This window comes from Excalfactoria chinensis, chromosome 5, assembly GCF_039878825.1.
Source record: "Excalfactoria chinensis isolate bCotChi1 chromosome 5, bCotChi1.hap2, whole genome shotgun sequence".
Classification (NCBI taxonomy): domain Eukaryota; kingdom Metazoa; phylum Chordata; class Aves; order Galliformes; family Phasianidae; genus Excalfactoria; species Excalfactoria chinensis.
The window spans coordinates 31,491,450-31,510,997 of NC_092829.1; the positions used below are offsets into that span (position 1 = coordinate 31,491,450).

At 45.7% G+C, this 19,548-nt stretch overlaps 1 protein-coding gene across 3 annotated transcripts in view; it reads left to right on the forward strand.

Annotated features, from left to right (window-relative positions):
* Positions 1–18,254, forward strand: part of RGS6 (regulator of G protein signaling 6) — a 221,703-nt gene extending 203,449 nt beyond the window's left edge. Inside the window, exons 17-18 of one of the 3 annotated variants that reach the window (XM_072336879.1) lie at positions 4,417–4,470; positions 14,554–18,254. In XM_072336879.1, coding sequence (XP_072192980.1) covers positions 4,417–4,470; positions 14,554–14,604 — 105 coding nt within the window. In that variant the 3' untranslated portion in view covers positions 14,605–18,254. The remainder of the gene's footprint in view (positions 1–4,416; positions 4,471–14,553) is intronic. The other 2 variants (XM_072336880.1, XM_072336881.1) reach the window with 2 other exon arrangements.
* Positions 18,255–19,548: the final 1,294 nt, after the last annotated feature.

Sequence of the window (19,548 nt, forward strand, 5' to 3'; positions counted from 1 at the left end):
TATGGCTTATATATACGCATGAATATTTCCCGGTGTGTTTATGTCTGTTAGCATCTTCAGCCCTGCAGCACTGGACCATGGTAAGCTGAGATGGCAGGACAAGGGAAAGGCTGCTGTGTGGCTAAAGCACAGGACTGGGAGCCAGAAAATCTATGTGCATCCTTTGGTTCCCCCACTTACATTCTTGTGTGGTCTTGGAGGGAAAAGAAAGTTCAGCTTTACTCTGCTTCATATTCTGTTCTCTGTCAAATGGAAGAATAAGGGCTACCTGCTCAGTGGAGACATCTCAGGGTTTCCTTAGTGCCTCAGAAGATGCTTGATGTTCTTGGTGCTGGGATTTGGAGTTTGGATAATGCTGTAAGTTCCACAGTGTACAATAACCATGCATGTGTGAGCTTCCACTCCCTGCTCTGAGAGTGCAGTAATGAAGAGGGAGAGAGAAGTTCCAGGTCAGGACTGAGACACAAGGACAGAATTATGAGAAGGTCTGGGGAGGCTAGAAGGGATGTGTTGTTTGCACAACTGCTACGTGGTAGCAGAGGACGTAGGCTGCATACAGACCAGGCATACATTGTTTGTTATTGTGATTTTGTTTTGGATTTTTTCCCCTCTGTTCTTCACAATGTCATTATTACAACCACAATACTATTGGCCTCCATCCTGCAGATTCATGGTGCTCAGTAGGGAGCAGGATGTCAGCCTCTGGCATGGGCGTGACTGGAAGCAGCGTACTGGGGAGGAGAAGGGCTGAGCGCCTGGCCTGGTCCCCATTCACCACCTCCATGCTGGCCTCCTAGTGAGTGAGGCAGAGGGCACGGGGCTGATTGCGAGGCCTGATGATCTTGAAGGTCTTTTCTGACTTTGTTGATTCTGTGAAAGGAGCAGGAAAGACCTCAGTGTTTTCCATTACTGTGCATGAAAAGAAGACAAAGCAGTGATGCTGGTGGGCATCTCCACCTGACTGCCATCTTGATCGATAGCTGAACTGCTGCAGCTCCTGTGTTCCTGTCTGGCATGTGATGGCTTCCCACAGGCAGGGGAGCATTTCGCAGGAGCTGCAGAGCTGCAGGAATGAGCTTCATCACACCAGGGCAGGCACAGACTGGTGTTTGTAGGATTTGGTGCAGGACTGTCCTCATCAGCTGGCACGGAACGGTGAGCTCCCCGTGTTCACAACAACATACTTTTTCAGCCATTTGGTAGCATTGTCCATGCCCTTTGCTTTTTCCCATTGGACGGGTATAAATGACTGCCTGAGAAGCTGGGGACATGCTTCTAGCCTTTTCCTGAACCGGTGTCAGGGAAGTGATTACCCTTCATTTTCGTGCAGCAGCATCCCTCTGCAACACATGGTTTTCTCCTTCAGTAGCCAACAAAATGAATTCTGGGAGGGAAGGAAGGAATTTCACAGACTTGCAGTTCAGAGGACTGAGCTTTTGAATGCATTTTCTGATTCCTTTTCAAGTCGCTGGCAAAAATGTCAGCAAGGTGGTGGCTGTGAGCTTCATGCCAGGAGGGGCAGGCTACTTTTTCAGCATATGCTTTATGAAGCATTGCTTTTATCCAGAGCTTCTGTCCTGATTCTCTGTATTGCTTCCCACTGCAGATGCCATCCTTGCTTGGTCCCATCAGGGTGCACATGACCAGTGTGATTCAGTGGCAGGACTGGCTTGAATGCTATAAAGATGCAGAGCAATTTTCTCCTAATTACTTTTAACAATTAGTGTCAGCTGGTTTTTCGTAATATTTTCTTATGCCATTCTTTGCCAGCAGAATCCACACAAAGGAACTTAAAATCAGGATGGTTAGATAAATAATTAATTGTGGAAAAAGAAAAACTCAGAGGAAAACATCAGTAATTAGTGAATGTCTAATTGACAAGACCTGTTTTTCAGCACCTACCTGGTCTGACTTGTGTTCATCTACAGCAGGGGTGGTGGTTTCATGTTTTATCCAAACACTCGTGTCCTTTGTTGTTAGCTACTGTGTTTACAGGCAAGGATGGCCCCCTTCCCTTCTGCACCTACAAGGACTGCCTGACTTGGGCTTGTGCATGTGGCACTCTGCAGTAGCAGTGTGTGTTTGTGCAAATGCTGCCATTGTGCTGCACCTCTGGACTCCACAGTCTCATCTGACACTTCCTGGGATGGACCTGGATGTGTTCACAGGGGAGAAATGCCTGCCTCTTTTCCTAATTATTTTTTTTTCCATAATCTTTTGTTTATCATTCCTTTCCTGTGCTGGAGGGATGCAGGCAGGAGAAGCTGGGGAGCCATGCACCAGCACCCTTGCTCACTGCCAGGAAATCTGCTTGTGCCAGCTCATCGCTCTGCAGCCAGCCAGCCTCAGCTGCTTTTTATTTTAATAGAGAATGTCACACTTTGACTCAGAGCTGGATGCTATGGGGATGATTGTTCCATTCAGCTGGTCCCAGCCTGCTGTCCCTATGCCAAAGCGCGGTGCTGCTGCAGCCTGTGCTTGCAAGGCATTTCTGTGGGACACGTCTGTGCTTTGGGGTGACCTGTGCCTGCTTCTTTACAATATCCTCAGCTGCGGTAGGAAGAGGGCCTCGCATGCAGTGACTTGTGCTAGATGAGCTCTTGACACACAGTGAGGTGCTCAGCATCTTTGGGGACCACCACCCTGCCTTTGTTCAAGGCTAGAAGCTGCATCACCTTGCTTGCAGCAAAAGCAAAGACACTGCTGTCTAGCAGCAGGTACAGGGAGAAATATGTGGACTGGGTTCATCATCTTGATCTCCTTTGTCCCCAGAGCACTCCAAAGCTTCAGCTTAAATGGGCCAGTTTTCCAGCCTGCAGCAATGCAATGCTGCAGACTCCAAGTACCTTGCTCAATGGAGCCTAGCAGAGCCCTGTCTTTTGTCGAGGTGTTTATTTCCCTGAGCGAAATTGTGCATTTGTCCTGGCGGCAGCCAGGGTCTGTCCCTGCCTCCCCACCAGCCAGAGTCTGTCTTGTACCCCAGTGTGTGCCTTGGCTCTGTCCTCAGCACTGGCTGAGGTGATATGTCGCATAGGATGAGAACCGATGTCCCTGTCCCCACAGCAGGGCCACAATATGTGCTGTATCTACAGGAAAAGCTGAGCTTGATCATAGTGAGAGCATTGCTGAAAAGAGGTTCCTGCTGGAATTTCCTCTACCTCTCTGGCAGAGGTCTCTGTGGGGTCTCTTCCTAAGGGACCCCTCATCCTATTTTTCTGCTGTTCCTCTTGTTGTTCCCTTCCCACCCATCTCTCACTTTGGGTCTCAGAGACAAGGTGTGATGAGCTGCCACTCTCTCAGCATTTTAATACATCATCTGATGAGGAGCTCCAGTGCAATGTTTATTGCCAATGCAGTATCATGCACCTTCATAACTGTGGCTTTCCCTTAAAAATAGCTTCTTATTCCCTTCACTGCCATTTTACTTCCATCACATTATCTCCATTTCACCAACTCACCGTACTGAAATAATTTTCTCTCCTGGAAATCACCAATGCTCACAGTTTTCTGACTGCAGTGAGCTTTGCTTCACATTATTGAGTTTTTTCTCAGCTCCATAACAATTTTTTCTACTAGATACGCTAACAAACATGACAATGAATTATTTAGTTCCTTATTAATGACAATTAGATCTCCCTGTTGTCAAATGAGCAAAATGTGATGGTGAACAGACTTCTCATGGATACATTAATAGAGCCATGATACATACATTTGCCTTCTTGGAGTGAAGTTGAATGTCTTTTTGCATACCAATAGTCCTGTACTCAAATAGAAAAATACCAGTGCCCCAAATTGGCTTGTGTCTTTCCATGGCCTTGCACTGACATACATAGACCATCTCATGTTTTGAGGTAGCCAACTGTACTGGAAATCTGCTTGTATCCTCTGGATAAGTAGAGGAGTACATAGTTCCCTGGCAGTGAGTTCGGTAAGATTTTCCTTCCAGCACTGTATTCACTCACACACTGTTTTTTAATGTTGTAAAAGTTGTGTTTTTTCATCTCTTGAAGTAAGTAGACGGCAGTCTCCAATCAGCTGTTTGGCAGATGTTAACCAGAATCAGAGGTCCCAGCTCAAACAGCTACAGAAGGAAAATTCAATGAACATGAAATCAATACCAATAGCTGTGAGACACAGCAATGCACAGACGCTGTTTGATCCGTTCAAAAAACTCACGGGAGGAAAAGTGACATTCTCCAAGAGCAGAAGTAGTGATGTCTCTCATTCTGTAAGGGGTTTTGGTTTCTTATGTTTGCTATTGCAAACATTGATTTCTGCTTTTTACTTTTTTTTTTTTTTTTAAACTTTTTTCCCCTCGCTGCTTCCTTATATTTTGCTGCTGTTTTGAAAAACTGCATTTAAGCTGAAGGGTTTTTTTTCTGTATTTTTTTTCTCCCCGCTTTTTTCCCCGGTAAGCCAGAGAATGAGCAAGGTCGTAGAACTTCTCTAGAAAAGTTCACTCGCAGCGTGGTAAGTTCTTTTTCTTCTCCCTCCTCCCTTTTCTTCAGAACTCCATTTTCCATTGGGGGGAATGCAGATGCTTAACTTTTTATTTCACCTTTATGTTTGCGGATAGCATCTTTGCAGCTTCTCTTTTAGTACCGTAGCTCATCTAAATAGCAGCTCTGAAAACGGGGCGGGTGGGGAGCAGAATTCCATCGCAGTGCTCATTCCAGCTAATCATCACTGCAAAAGCAAATTGATTCGTGTCTAGAATTAAACGGATGGATGTCTTTTTGCTGTGTGCCCACTACAGTATTTGACCTGGCTTTTCCTTGCACAGATATCGGAAGAGCATGATTCTAGTAGCACCATTTCAACAGTATCCATACTGACCTCCATGCATGATTCATGCTACCGTGTGAATAAATACACGTACATAGCCACCCACTGCAACGCGGCCACTCCCTCCGTTGCCCCCATTTGTCAGTACTCATGTAAGTAATGATGTGTGATACCCTTTGACTTGCTTGTAGTACCAACACCTGAAAAGGAATGCGGTAACAGCAAGAAATGTGATGCTGGTAAACCTCTTAGATAAGGGCATGCTGAGATCTCAAGGACAGTGGGCAGAGGTCCTCTCCTCTCATCCTTCACCAGTCTCTGACCTCCAGCTACTTGGGCTCCAATGATTTTCTAGAGAAAGAGGGCAAAGCTTGGCTTCCTTCTGCTCCCAGTGTATTGCATGCATCTTGGGGTGCCCCCATCCTGCAGTAGCACAGTTGGCTTGTTGGGAAAGGCTGGCAGAGGTAGGGGAGGGGTGCAGGATGGGATCAGCAGTGTTCATGGGACAGCAGAGAGCTAGCACTGAAGGTATATCAACAATTTGTTCTGGTGTTGCTTTCGATCAAGTATGTTTTGACTTGATACGTTGTACAGTTTTGGCACACCACTGTGATATTCAGCTTTATAGCAAAGATGTTGGACTGTGTATATACAGTACATATGTTTTTACTTGCCTGTCTCTATGTATTTATGTATATTCATATATATACATGCTATATATGTACACACAGTGTATAAATATGAAACATTTGTACATCCAGATAGAAAAGGGGAAACTGCAGGTAAGTGTGAGCTATCGTATAGCAGATAAACCTGGAGGGCTTCTTTCTGGTGCACATACAAACCAAAAGCAGAGCTTTGTAGTATATCCTCTGGCGGGCTTCCTGAGGAATGTATTTATATAGCTAATGCATATGCACACATTTGAAGTATGTTGATACAAAATATAACACTGTGCCCATCTGCATATTTACTACTTTGTAAGAGTTTGCCAGAAAGAGGAACAGGCAAGATTTTATTTTTTTTTTTAAATAAACTACGCCGAAATATTTACACCAAGTAGCAAATTCTGCTCCCAGATTCACCATTCAGGCTTTGAGAAGTTCACAGCAGCACAGCAGTAGGGTAGACATAGCAGTCTCTGATCCCTTCAGCCTTGTGCTTGGCTCTTGGCTGTGAAGTCAGAGGTGCAAAGCTGGACTGGCTCTTCTATGCGCTCTAAGGGACAAGGTTGGCCTCGGGAAGCTGCACTTGCTCTGGGCAACACATTGCAGATCTGACAGTCTGTTGCACTAGAGCACTTACTAATCCACCTCATTTAAAAAATGACGGCACTGCACACAGTGGCAGGTTTATCTTATTACACTTTTCCTTTAGAATATAGCAAGGATTGACATTATGAAAGCAGAGTTAGCCTGTCTTCTCGCCCAAGTGAAGATAAATGACATCATAAAAATCAGACATCATGTATCATATATGTTATAAATAATACTTGTTACTGAGGTAATAACTTAATTTTAAAGACATACACACACACAAATCCATATATCTACATCTCTCTCTTCTGTCATATCTGATCATCTTACTAATTAAAAGGAGCCTGCTATACTATTTTTAGCCATGCAGTCTCAGCCTAGCTGTTTAAACCACAGTAGTTTCCCATCTGCTTTAGAAATGATTTAATAATCAGACAGAAGCTTAGTTCTCATAAGCTGAGATGATCCTTCAGGGCTGAGAGTGGAAGGAAAATATATTGTAATGAGTACGTTTAGGGAAACCACTGGTGTTGTAGTCTTGCAGAGGATGCTACCAGGTCTCTTCCTAACTTGTGCTGGTGGCTATTTAATGGAAAGGGAAACAAGAATGATTATTATTATTTCCCTTTGTTGTACCTTGCACCATCTTGAGTCCTCTCTCTAAAGCATCAGTGGTTACTCAGCAGTAACAGGGATTATGGGGATACTGGTCTCAGCAGGTAACTTCAAGTGATAAACCTGGGTCGTGATATTCTGACTTGATTTTGAACTTTTTAAAATCACACTATTCCAAGGAAGGAATATCTCTTGTAAGTAAACTGGTGTTAAATTTTCCAGCTCGGTATTGAGACACTAACACAGTACTGAGCACATCTCTGCATTTTATTCCCAGCTGACTCTTGTTTGTGAACAAAAGACACTCACAGAGCTTTTGAGAGTACTGGAGTTCTTGGTCTCTATGCCTTAAGAATGTTGCCAGATATTGGATATAGTCTTTGTTTGAAATTGTCATAACTGCTGTGTGAACCATCTGACATTGCATGCTGTTAGTTGTTGTGTTCCTGGGTTGAGAAAGTTCTGTACCTGAATAAGATGAGAAAGTTCCTGCTTGTCTCTTCCATTGGTTAATATGAAAGAAGAGTGGTAGGACATGGCAAAACCAGCAGCTGCTGCCAAAAATGCAAATGCCAGACTTTGGGCTACATATTGGAGCCTATGGAACATCTCCTACCTGTGTTTTCTTTGCCCTACCTCTTTCCTCAAGCAGTAGTTGGCTACTGCAGCATATGCACTGGCATGATTTGTAGAGACACGTCATAGCTGCTTGCCACCTATGCTTGCGTATGGTAAACTATAGCCTGTATTTTATCTTTCACTGTTACTGTTTGTAAGAAGTGCAATATTAAATAGGAAAAGGAGCCTCCTGGTACCTTTTAAGGGAAATGTAAGTATGCAGTGAGACTGAGAGACTCAGGAAATTTATTTTAAATTTAGCATAGTAGAAGATATCAGGTACAGAAGAGAGATGCACTGTGAAATGTATCCAAGGAATCAGGGAGTATTTCCAAGCGGTAAATTGAACTCATTGCAGAAAGAATGAGGTGAAAGAAGAGGTGGTCTGTGTTGGCTTACATGGGGATTGGGCTGTAGGTCAAGAACGCAAGAATAGAACTTCTCTAATGAGCTTTCATTTAAAGGACCTTGGGCATTATGGATAGGGCATCTTATACAGGACAGCAAGTCAATGAAGACCAAGGTTTGTCTCTGTTCTCAGATTTAGTTGAAGAACTGAATCAACAGAGGGGCTCAGCTTCGTTAGCCATGTGAGACAGAACTGAAGGAGGCAGCAGGTAGGGGCCGGTCAGCAGGAGCTGCTGTAAGTCCCTGAGGTAGCAGCAGTTGGTGTTTGCATTTTCATCCAGAACCCTTGCAGACAGAGTCCCACACACAGTTCCCTGGTGTCTGTGAAGCCAGTGTCCTTCCATGGTTTCTTATAGAGAGATGAGTTTTCTAGGAACACGAATATTACTGGAGAGCCTGTATTTGATGTATGTTATATATATTTGATATAATTACTGCCTGATGTCTGAAGTGCACTCCTTCTTGCAATGATTCAAACAGTATTGTCACAGTAGCACTTCCTCCACTTTAATTTTCTGGTATTTCTTAGTGATTTCATGCTGAACTGTCCTTGGTTCAGGCCTGTATGTGCATCCCAATTCAGCGTGGTGAAGCTACAGTACTCTGCAAAGCCTCAAGTCCTGTGCTTAGTCAGTGTTTATCCATTCCCTTGCATTATGCAGCTACGATAGCCTTATTGTCTACCCTGCCTACATGGCTGCCCCTTCCCAGATGCACTCAGCAGTATTCTCCTCCAACTATGTCTTGTTACCCCTGCTCCCACTTTCCTGTATTCCCAATCCATGACTTCATCCCTTGGTCACTGCTACTGCCCTGTGCTGCTCAGATTTTTATGTCCTCTTGTTTTGTCTACTGTTGGATCACAGTCCAAGTCTTGGACTCTGACTCTCCCAGTCCTTATTCTTAATTCGTGAGTATGAAATCACAGATGTAAAATCTATCAGTAGGGTCTCACCTTTCTCAGCTGAACTGTATATTCTGTGCAGCTGTGTGTCACTGTGACGTGTTACAAATACTAACCATGAACGCAGTTTGAAGCATAGGACTGGAGGAGGAATTGCTGTCTGATATCATCATTTCTCTCTTTTCAGCTGGCTCCTTGATAATGTCATAGAACTGTCATACACTTACCAGCTTTTCTACTTTTTCACTTTCACAGCTCTACCTAATTGCATAAATAGATAACTGCCTTTGAGGGAATGGAAAGTATTCATGACCTGCAATATAATAAAGCCAAAAGTTTAAGCCTTTATGGCTAGAAAATACAGTGAGATAAAGTGTGGATAGTAGAAGGTGATACCCTGAAATGCTGATGAAATGGGTGTCAAGAACAGACAGTTAGAAGGAAAGGATATAGGAATGGATGCCAAAGCTTCTTAGATTTGGCACCAAGAAAAGCCATCTGGAAAAACAGTTATTTTTATCTTTGGATGATGTCTTACTTAAAAAGAAAATTTGCTTATTCCTGTACTCAAGTCATTAACAAATACTGTCTCTAGTGGGAAAAGGTACTTGTGTTCTGTAGGTGTGGGAAGCACCAGAACATACCTGAAGCATGAGTGGACCCAGTGTGCACTGACAACTTGCCTGTTATGTGCAGTAACCGGTCAGTGGCTGGCTCCTGCTGGGGGTCGTGTGCCTGGGGTGTTAGTGCATGTACTGACAGGTCTCAGCATGCTTCTGTGCAGTTCACCTGTTCCTGGTACCCACATAGTGCCCTACCTGTACAATGTGTGGGCTGGATAAGTTTATGCTGCATGTGCAGTTCAGGAAATGGCGGGTTGCATGTATTGCATGTACGTTGTGTTATCTATTTGGTATCCAGGTCTACTTCAAAAGGTAAATATTCTTCATTTCTTATGGGTAAGTTACTCTTCACTTCCCATCCTTTAAATGCTGCTGTGTGGTTCTGCTGGCACAGGATGGCCACAGTGTTGGCCCCAGAGGTTTCTGCTCCTGCCCTGGGTGAGTGATCCCTGTGTGAGTGATCCCTGTGTGTACCATCTTTGGAATCCTTCTGAATGAAAGGCCCTTTATGGAGTTCAGGAGATGCTTACTATTCATTTACTGCCTTTTATTCCAGCTGCATACAAATTCTAGAAGATAAAACTACCTTCCACATGCTGCAGTTACTGAATCATGGCCTCAGCAAGGATTTCTGGGGAGAGGGCTTGGGTACCTCAGTGATTTCAGACAGGCTGATATTCCAGCACCAACAGGCAGCACCTTTCAAGCAGGCATGCTGCAGCAGGGATGGACTGACACCTAGAAGGGCTCTGTGAAACAGCCAGGGATGAGGCACGTTTTAAGGCAGGTTCTCAAACACCACTGAGCTGCACTTGCCCAGGCAGTTCTATACTGGACAGGATCTGGGCTATCTGTCCCATGCAACACCATGGTGAACACTTGGCACTGGAACTGTGTGGTCTCTTAGGGCCATCCCTCCACAGGATGAGTTGGAGCAGTCTACAGACTGCTTGAACTAATGCCAACATGGACCCTGACACATTTTTAGATACACAGGACCCAAACTGCTCCCTAGCAGAAGAGGGCTTCAGCCATTTTCCTGGTATTCTGAGAGAGCTGAGAAGAGCCCCAGCATTCATGGAGCTGGTTGAGGGGAAGGTGAGTACTGGGCTCATATATGTTCCTTTTTTTACATGTAGTGGTACACCGGGGATTCTGAAAGCAAAGCATAGCACCTGCTTAGAAAGCATAGGAAAATCTCAAAAAACGAAGTGGGGATGGATGATAATGATTTTAATTGGACTACAGCACTGATCTGCTTCTACGTTCCATTATATAAATTGAAAAAGGGGATAAACTGAAATGGGGATGTCAGATGTAGAAGCCATACCCTGGTTAGCAGAGCTGCGAGCAGCAGCAGTGCAGAGCAGCTTAGACACCTCAGTACCAGCAGCAGGCTCACGCTGCATTGTGTTGGGGTGACTCTTGACATGGTGCTGGTGGCTGTGGGTGGGCGTTCTGCATACTGCCATTGTGCTTGCCCTCTACAGCAGGTCCAGTGTTCAGTCTGTGTCAGCATGGAATTCGTGGTCTTGTCCATGACATTTTGTGTGCTTAAGTGATATCTGTTCATAGTTTGTGTTTATTTTGCATTGAACTAAGCTGTTTACCTTTATTGTTTGCTTTTAACTCTGCTTTGTACTTAACTTTGTTAATGTGTTGCTTATTTTATGTTTGCAGTGTATGTTTTCATTTAAAAAAAAAAAAAAAACTAATAAAATATATATATTTTTTCATGACACAAGAATAAGATTTCCCCAAGATCTACTCTAACACTGAGAACCAGGGGGTGCTGGCAAGGCTAGGGCCCTGGAAATCTCCTCTGGGGGTTAGGGTTGGTGGCAGGACGCTGCCTGCCCACTCCCAGAGTTCCCAAAGTACGGTAGCTAAATGTTACAGAATTGTGTGGTATCTGTCAGCATGTGAAAAAGTTCAAATTGCAGCTGGTGGGAGAGAGATTTGCTCACCTCCAGTGGTGCACAGAGCAGCCCCAGTCCTCTGCTGTGGTCTTACAGAGGGATGGGGATGTACTGCTCCCCAGGGGAAGGCCTCTCTCCCAGGAAAGTGATGCTTCTGGTTGGGGATGTGACAGCACCTGAGGGCAGAAAGAGATGGAGAACAATCAGTGGAGTCAGTTGTAGCAGAGTCCTAAGTGGGTGGGTGAGGAGCACAGAGTGGAGTGGCATAACAGTGCTTGGTTTGATTTGCTGTGGTAAAGAGATGAGCCAGTGCTGGAGCACCAGCAGCGTCCCACATGCTTCGTTGGCCTCACTACTGGTGACAAACACTGCCCATTGTTCAGGTAAGTGCCTGATGGGGTGCATGGGAGTGCTGGCCTGTGCATGCTGCTGGTGGTGAGTGACTACATGTTGTGCACGTGAGCTGTGCTGTGTGCTGGGCACAGCATGCCACTTGTGTGAAACTACAGGCATGGGACAAAACTAAACTGTCTACCTATGAAAAAAGATAGTTCACAGCCTTTGCCTTCTCTCTTAGCTGGGCAAAGTGCTGGCAAAGAGCAAGGTGGAAAGTGGTGGCTTTTACAAGAGATTTGAAAGGAGATCTGCCTCATTTTTCTGTCAGTCCCAGATGATTGGTTTTTTTCCCCCTCTTACTTGATTTTTTGTCTGTATTAAGTTGCTGAATTCTGCTTCATTCAGATAACTGCTAATTGCACTTTATATTTTAGTTTTGTAGCTGCTCAGGAAATGCTTGGCCATAGAAGGTGCTGTGCACATCTGGCAGCCTGTGGGTTGCTTCAGCAGGCAGTGGTGAGAGCCCTGCTGGTCCCAGGGGCTGACTGGTCCCCTCCCAGCCACATGGCTGAGTGGGAGGGTGGGCCCCAGAGCTTGGAAGCCACCTTCTGGAGGGAACTTTCAGGAGGTTTATTAAGAATTTCCTGACTTTTTTCTTGGGTTACTCCAGGTTGTACTTTGTATGACTGTAAAAGAAGCGCTGTAGTGTGCTGAGCTCAAGACATTGTGCTTTGTCAGCAAAGCTTAGGTGAAACTTCTGGAAATAAGGCAGGAGCTGGAGACATTTTTGTGCAGTGGGGAAAGGAGAGCTAGAGATGCGGGCCAGCAGCTGGCTTCCAGCTTAACAAAGACACGTGGAAGGAAAAAAAATCATTTATCTTGGCCAAGCCTTTTTAAAGAAAACGTGAGGTCTTTTGTAATGACCTAAACTTTCATCTACTCGTCAATGATCTCACTGAGGGAATCCTGACCCAACACCAGGTCAGACCCAAAAGGACCCTTGAAGTTCTCTGGCATACTTTGCCCCAGCTATGTCATGGTGTGACCACACTCCTGGAGCAGCCTCCATCTGCCTGACACGGGCATTCGTGGATGGCTGAGATGCAAAGACCCCCAGAGCGAGGCATCGGAGGTGCTCCTTCTAGGTAGGAGCCACTCTTTGGCTGCAAGATACACAGATTTGTGTTATCCTGGCCATCTGAGGTGACAGGGGCCAGCCTCACCTGTCACATGGCCGCCACACTGCAGGGCACTTCTTTCCAGAGACACCAAAGCATGTCTCGTGAGCTGGGGTTTAGGCTGTATCCTCTGCATGATGAAAAGCAAAATACAGTACTCCCAAATGTGCTGTGTCTCCTTCTGGACCTCGTGCTACAGAAGCATGGGAAGATTAAAAAGATGCAGAAATAACAGGGACTGGTTGGTATATCTTTGAGAAGAGAATCCCAAAGCAGTTGCCCTCATCCCAGTAACCTCCACCCTGCAGGTGCTCACCCCATTCAGGCCCCAGAAATGAAGCTGATCCCCACCTTCTGCCTTGGGTTGGAACAAATGTGTCAGTGTCTGGAGGCCTCTGAGGAACCAAAGCAGAGCAGTATGTATTCTAAAGCTCTCTCAGTGTTAATCTATGTGTGCTGGCTCCTTTCTCCACCCATTTTGCCGCTGCTGTGCCAGCCAGGACTGGGCCAGACCCACAGGATTGAGCCCACTGCAGAGCCAGGAGCTGCGCCTGCAGTGCCAGAGGAAGCTGTGAGGGATAGCTGCAGCATCTTGCACTGCCAAACTGGATGCTGAGGCAGGAGCTGGCATGTCCCCAGCTGCCTGCCACAGAGAAGATAACAGAGAAGCTGCCTGGCTGCCATTATCTAGGGCCTGACTGAATGGCCATTATAAAAACCCAATGAGTATTCTTTTTTTTTTTTTTTTTTTTTCTTTCTTTTTTTTTCCCCTAAGGAACTATTCAAGCATGGGTAGAAATGCTTTTTTCCTAAAACCAGCCATGTTATGCCTCCAGAAGTTAACATCTGGATGTTTACCTTCTTTTCCTTCAAACTGGATTTAAGAATCAATACTTTCTCAGCACCCTTTCACTGGTGGCAGAGAACTTATTACCCACCCCCTGAGACTGCACTGTCCCAAGTTCCCCAGGAGCACATTCAAAAATGAGAATAACCAGAAATTTGATCTACAGTGAAAGAAAGTAGGCTTATCTTAAACAGCAGCAGTGCCACACAGCAGCTGGGCCCCAGGAGAGAGCCTGCAGGATGGTGGTGGTGGCTCTCCTGTTCCAGGAGGGATGGCCCAAGTGACAGAGCTGTTTGTCACAGCAGAGTGTGGTCATGTTAAGCTCTGTGTGTTTGGGCAGCCCAGCATATTTCTTGGTAAAGGCTGCACACCTGAGTGGTGACATCAGGCTTCTGCAAAGAGCTGCTGCATCCTCCTGCTGTAGTTCTGAGTGGGAAGAGATGAGGAAGCAAAGAGGCTGAGGGGTCCTTTTTTCTTGGAGTGTTAATGCGTTGAACTAGCAAGCAGACCTGGATCTGTTCAAACTGCTCATATGATCTTTGGCAGAGGTTTGGCCTGGATCAAATGCCACACTTCAGAGTCTGAGAACAGGAGTCACAAACACAGGACTATTTCAGTAGGTAATTTGGATGTGGCCACCTGGTTTTGAAGAGTATTTGGGGTGAATTACCATCCTAAGCTACTGATTTTCCGTACTCTGTGGGTATAAACTGCATGCCAGTTCTGATTTTCCTTCCCTTTGCACTCTGAATTTGTTGCAAGATGATCAAACAACTTCTCTAGTTGGAATTGGCTGGATGGTCTCATTCAAAGAGTTGTGGTCAACAGTTCAGTATCTGGGTTGAGACCAGGAACAAGTGGCGTCCGCAGGGGTGGACAAGCAGTGACTGAGGCCAGTTAGCCTATCACTGGCCACAACTCACCTTGCAAAATTCAGGGGTAAAACTGCAGGTAACTGAAACACCCTCACCAAACAATCTAATAGTCCCAACCTCGTGGCAGCAGCTTCACTCACGCTGTGGGTCTCTCTGTCTGTCTGTCCATCTGTCTGTGCCTTCCTCCAGGGAAAGTCTCTGGCCAGCAAACGCCTGACGGGTCTGATGCAGTCCTCCTGACAGCCACCCCACCAGTCTGCCGCCCCACCAGGGAGGGCAGGGTGCCACGGGGGACAGCAGGAGCAGAGAGCAGCTCAGCGAGGGACAGCCTGCCTGTCACCAATTACATCAACACTTTATCCGCACAGCTTCGTAGCGACACCAAGCTCTGCACAGGGACTTGGATTCCTGCTTGGGTTTGGAGGAGCACAAGCCACAGTAGACAGGAAGCAACAAGGCAAGGGCTTGGTGTGTTGTTATTTAAGGAAACAAACCTCACCACTGCTTGGAGAAAGAGGAACTGAGAGAGATCAGTGGCTTTGCTTCACCTCTTCTTTTCCTAGCACAGACACGGCTATAAAAGATGCCACTGCAATCCCATTTTCTCCTTTTCCTGTGGCCATCTGGATCCAATAAAATATCTACTGGAAGCTGCTGCTCCTTTCCACAAAGTATCAAATGCATCTCTCCTGCAGATCCATTGACTTTAGCTTTGTTTTCTTCTTTCCTATGTCTCTCCTCCTTTAAAATAGCAGGGGAAAATGGCCCTCATTAAGTTTGTCACTCGCTGTCCTTCCAATGGCATGTAGCATGTCCAAAGACAATGGTCAGATCCTCAGCTAAAGGCAGGAGACTTTGAGTGGCTTACATCACCTGAGGATCTGCCCCACTGCGTCAGACTGATCTTGGTGCATATCCTCTGACATCAGCGGGATTGCTCTGCATGTACGTTTAGTGCAAGACTGCCTGACGTAGTTGTGTTTTAGATGTACGATGCACATATGCACAAACAAACACACAGACACACATGCGGTATTTAAAAGTGAGTTGTTTTCTATTGTATTTGGTTTTCTATTTATTTGAGGTTTTGCATACTTATTCAATGATGGATGTTCAAGTTTTACTCCAAGTAGGTAGAGCTGAACCACTTAGAAGAAATGTAGCCCTAATTACAAAGGGCCAAAATCTGTTCATGCACATACAGGGAAAAGTAACTACTGTAGGCATGTGTAATAGTGAGCAAAATTCAGTCTGTAGCAAGGAGAGATGTGATGGAGAAAGGCTTGGCAGAAGCAGTTTGTGGCTGTGCAGATGCTTGGGTGCCTGTAATTCATCTGATGTAGAACCCACAAATACAACTGCAAGAGATGACCCAATAGCTCGTTTCAGAACACTGGAATTATGGAGGTTAGGATGAAGACAGATCTGAAGTGACTCACATTATACTAGCTGCAGATATGTAAAATGGATTGCATTCACATACAGTATACTGCCTATATACAAAACTTACAATTTCAATTGACTTAGTACCACAAAACCTCCTGTACTTCTTAAGCAGTTCAGATCTGAAGTGTATGTGAAAATAGACACTTGGTCTTCTTCCCTCATGCCAAGCCAAGCTATTTCTTTTGTGCAGGTGGTAGAAATTGCTATATGGCTACACGTCTGCATTCCTATCTAGGCAAAATTATGTCTCGCTAATTAGACAGCTGGCTACCGACCGTATTTATTTCTGTGGCAAATATTATCCTAATATCTGAGGCTAATGTATGCACAAAATCAGGTCAGCATAGTTTCCACCAGTAAAAGGACTTTCCCTTTTTACCCATGAATTTTCTCACTTTGATACCTCAATTATTTTTCCCAGACAGCCCGATCTCAGTTTTATGTAAGGTCTATAGGACTCTCTAAACCTGCATGGCTATACAGTAGAGTACTGAGTATGGTATTTATTGTTTACACTCACCTAGTTCCCATAATCAGCCTATTATCTGGGGTCTTCTGACCAAATTTGTCCTACAATGCAGACGAGAGCTCCAGGACTGCAGAACCATCATGGCAGTGCCTGTACATTCAGATGACATTTTGCCTCTGATGGGGGCGTTTGGACCTTTGCTGATTGTCACTTAACCATCTCAGCAGGACCTGTCCATTCCATGCTGACCACCCAGCCAAAGGCTCCTCTCTGGCAGTAGTGGGTTTTTGTGCAACAGCCCCAGTCGTCCAGCCATGCACAATCACACATGCCCCCCTGTGCCACACCTAAGAACATGCTGTGTGCTGCCTGTAGGCAATTTGCTGGGTTTGAAAGGCCGAGAGCATGGGGGGAACTGCAGACAGCGAGCACACATATGGGCATACATCAGGGGGCCTGGATGCTGAACAGCTTGCCATCTAAATGCACACTCGCACAGCTAATCTGCTCAGCGGTGGTGAGCCGAGCGGATGGAGCTACGTATGCTCTGCAGAGGGGAGAGCTCCCCTCCTAGCTTCCTGCCCAAATTTCTCTGAGACAAACATCATGAGAGCAGACAAGGCCTCCTCCCGGGAGCATGTACAAATGGCTGTTCACATGTCTTTTTCTTCACATATGACAACACTAACATGTAACTATTTCCATGCAACCTGCATCCTTGAATTACTGCTGTTTAATAACGTCACTTATTGCAAGTGATGCTTCTCTTGCGCACTTGCCAGTGAGCACCACCCACTGAGTGCTGCAAGCAGTAGTCTGCTGCTTTATAAGCATCCATGTCTTCCAGCTACCTCATCGCCCAGAAGATGAGTTAGGAAATCAGTTTTCCACCTCTCCTGATGTTCTCAATGACACTGTATCAAGGAAAAGCAGGCTGGAAAGCTTTTACAATCTCCACGCTGTGAGAGCTAGCCACCAAGCATCCCATAACTGCAGGGCTATGGCTGTGAAATACAGCTGTACACTGTTATTTGGATAATGGAATATCCAGAGCATTAATGGACATCGTAGTGGACCAGCACCAGGACAAGCACGAGGAGGGTTTGGCAGGTCAGTGCAATGTTAGGCTAAGGAAAATGGATTAGTACATTCTATGTATGTATAACTCAGTGCTAAAATCCCATAGAGTACTGTAATAAAATGGTAGCAGGGCAGCCATAAAAAGCCACAGTAAGCTGACATAATAATACCAGGATAAATGTAGCAATAAGGTATCACAGGCCACTGCAGTAAAGTAGCATTTTGGTAATGCAGCAATAAGACACAACAGGACGCTGCAGTAAACTAGTTTGGAGGGTAAGGCAGTAGTGGAGGCATGTGTGGGCAATCTGTGGTGTATTTGTGTCAGGTACTGTAGCAATAAAGCCAATACAAGGTGTGATAGTAATAAGTTACTACAGTAACAGCAACACGATGCACTGTACAGCTATATCAGGATGCTTCCATGCTGCAGGCAAGTCCTACAAGACGTGGTAGTGAGACAATGAATGCAACATGTACCCCATATTTGTAAAAAATGGGTTTATTCTCTGCATAATAACTAAGACCCTGGAATGGTCTCATCAGCACCAGTCCTGTCCACTCCTGCTTTCAAGAAAGCTGAGGTGAGAGCGTTCCCCCATCCAATTTCTTATACTGATCTGTAAATACTAACTAGACTCATTGTCTTTTTGGCCAAATTTTCACAGATGGTGAAGTTCTTCAGTCAGTCCTCACTCAGGTGATACTGGCAATTCATTGGTCCTTTGCCTTGGGAAGGCTTTGGCTCTGTCATCTTCTGAAATGGGTGGTGCTTTCAGCCTACAGCTATTTCTCTTTTGGGGTGGGGATGGGAAACCAGGTACAGGACATCTGACTGTACTGCCCTGTTTCCTGAAATGCACAAATAAATCGAGCATCCTGGAAAAGTCAAAGCAACGAGAACCGAATCTGTTCTGTCTGTCACATACACATGGAGAAACCTGCCAGTGTTAATGGGAGCCCCATGTGTGTCCATGGGACCGGTTCTAAGTGTAACCAGGTGGGTGGCTGGTGGTGGGCACTTCTTCAAGTGGTGTTTCTTGTTGCTTTCCTACTTTTCCCATTTTCTTTTTATCACCACCTCTGTAAGAAATGTCTTTAGAAAAAATCAGTTTGCCATAAGATAGCATGTAGCAAGGTGGTCAGTGAGTGCGTGGATGGATTGCTTGCTTTGTACCCTTCTGTAAAGGGTAAAGCATGCAGCACCCACTGCTATACTCAATAATAATCATAAGCATCTGTGTCAACAGCACAGCTCACATGGAGTGTGTGTGCTAGATAACAAGCTGCTCTCCTGGGGAGCGAACGTATATAGGGCACACTGCACACCAGGATCAGCAGGAGCAGCTCACAGCTGGCTCTACCTCCTTCCACCAGTCCCAGCAGAGACAGATTTTGTGGCACAGCTTTCCAACCTCTCACACAACAGCTCTGCTATCCCCTGATAGGGCTCCCAATGTTTGGAGCCAGCGGAGTTCGGTTCAGATTCCGAGCAGTGCTCTGATATGCCTTGGCTTGGCTCTTTCCTTATACTCCTTGGCTTACTCTTATTGTGGTTTAATGATTAAGTAGGATTATTAAAGCAGAGCTCGCAGTAGGGTGAGATAGACTGGGTTATCATGATTTCGTAGTTTAAGCTGTGAGCAATTCTGCAGCTTCTCAGCGCTGTTTATAACCTGAGACAGAGAATAAGTGAGGCGGCTGCTCAGCAGAACAGCGCGTCGTTGAACAATGCGCTATCTTCATGCCCATACGGACTTTGAACTTACTGGCAAGGAGAAATGCTTTGTAGTGAGAAAAGTAATCTCACGGCAGGAGGGAGTCAGACCTGATCAACTTTTTCATGTGCTACAGATTTTGCTTTGCCAGCCCCTAACATCTGCAAAGCTCACTGCTAAGAGCCAGCAGCCTCCTAATCCTGCTGCTGAGCATTTGAAAACAAGCCTTTCAGGAGTCTGCCTTACACAGCAATGCCATTACTCACAGCCTCTTAATGTGAATTTATGGCTATTGCCACAAGCGTCAGTGTGGCTGACCGCTCCCATCGGTGGTGGGAAGCTGCGCATGCACCCTGCTGGAGGATGGAGGTTAGTGGGCAGAATGTAGGGAGCAATTTGCAGGCTCACAGCTCAGATGTGCTGTAGGGGAAGGCGCCCAGCGCAGTTCGGGGTGGTTGGATGTGAGCACGG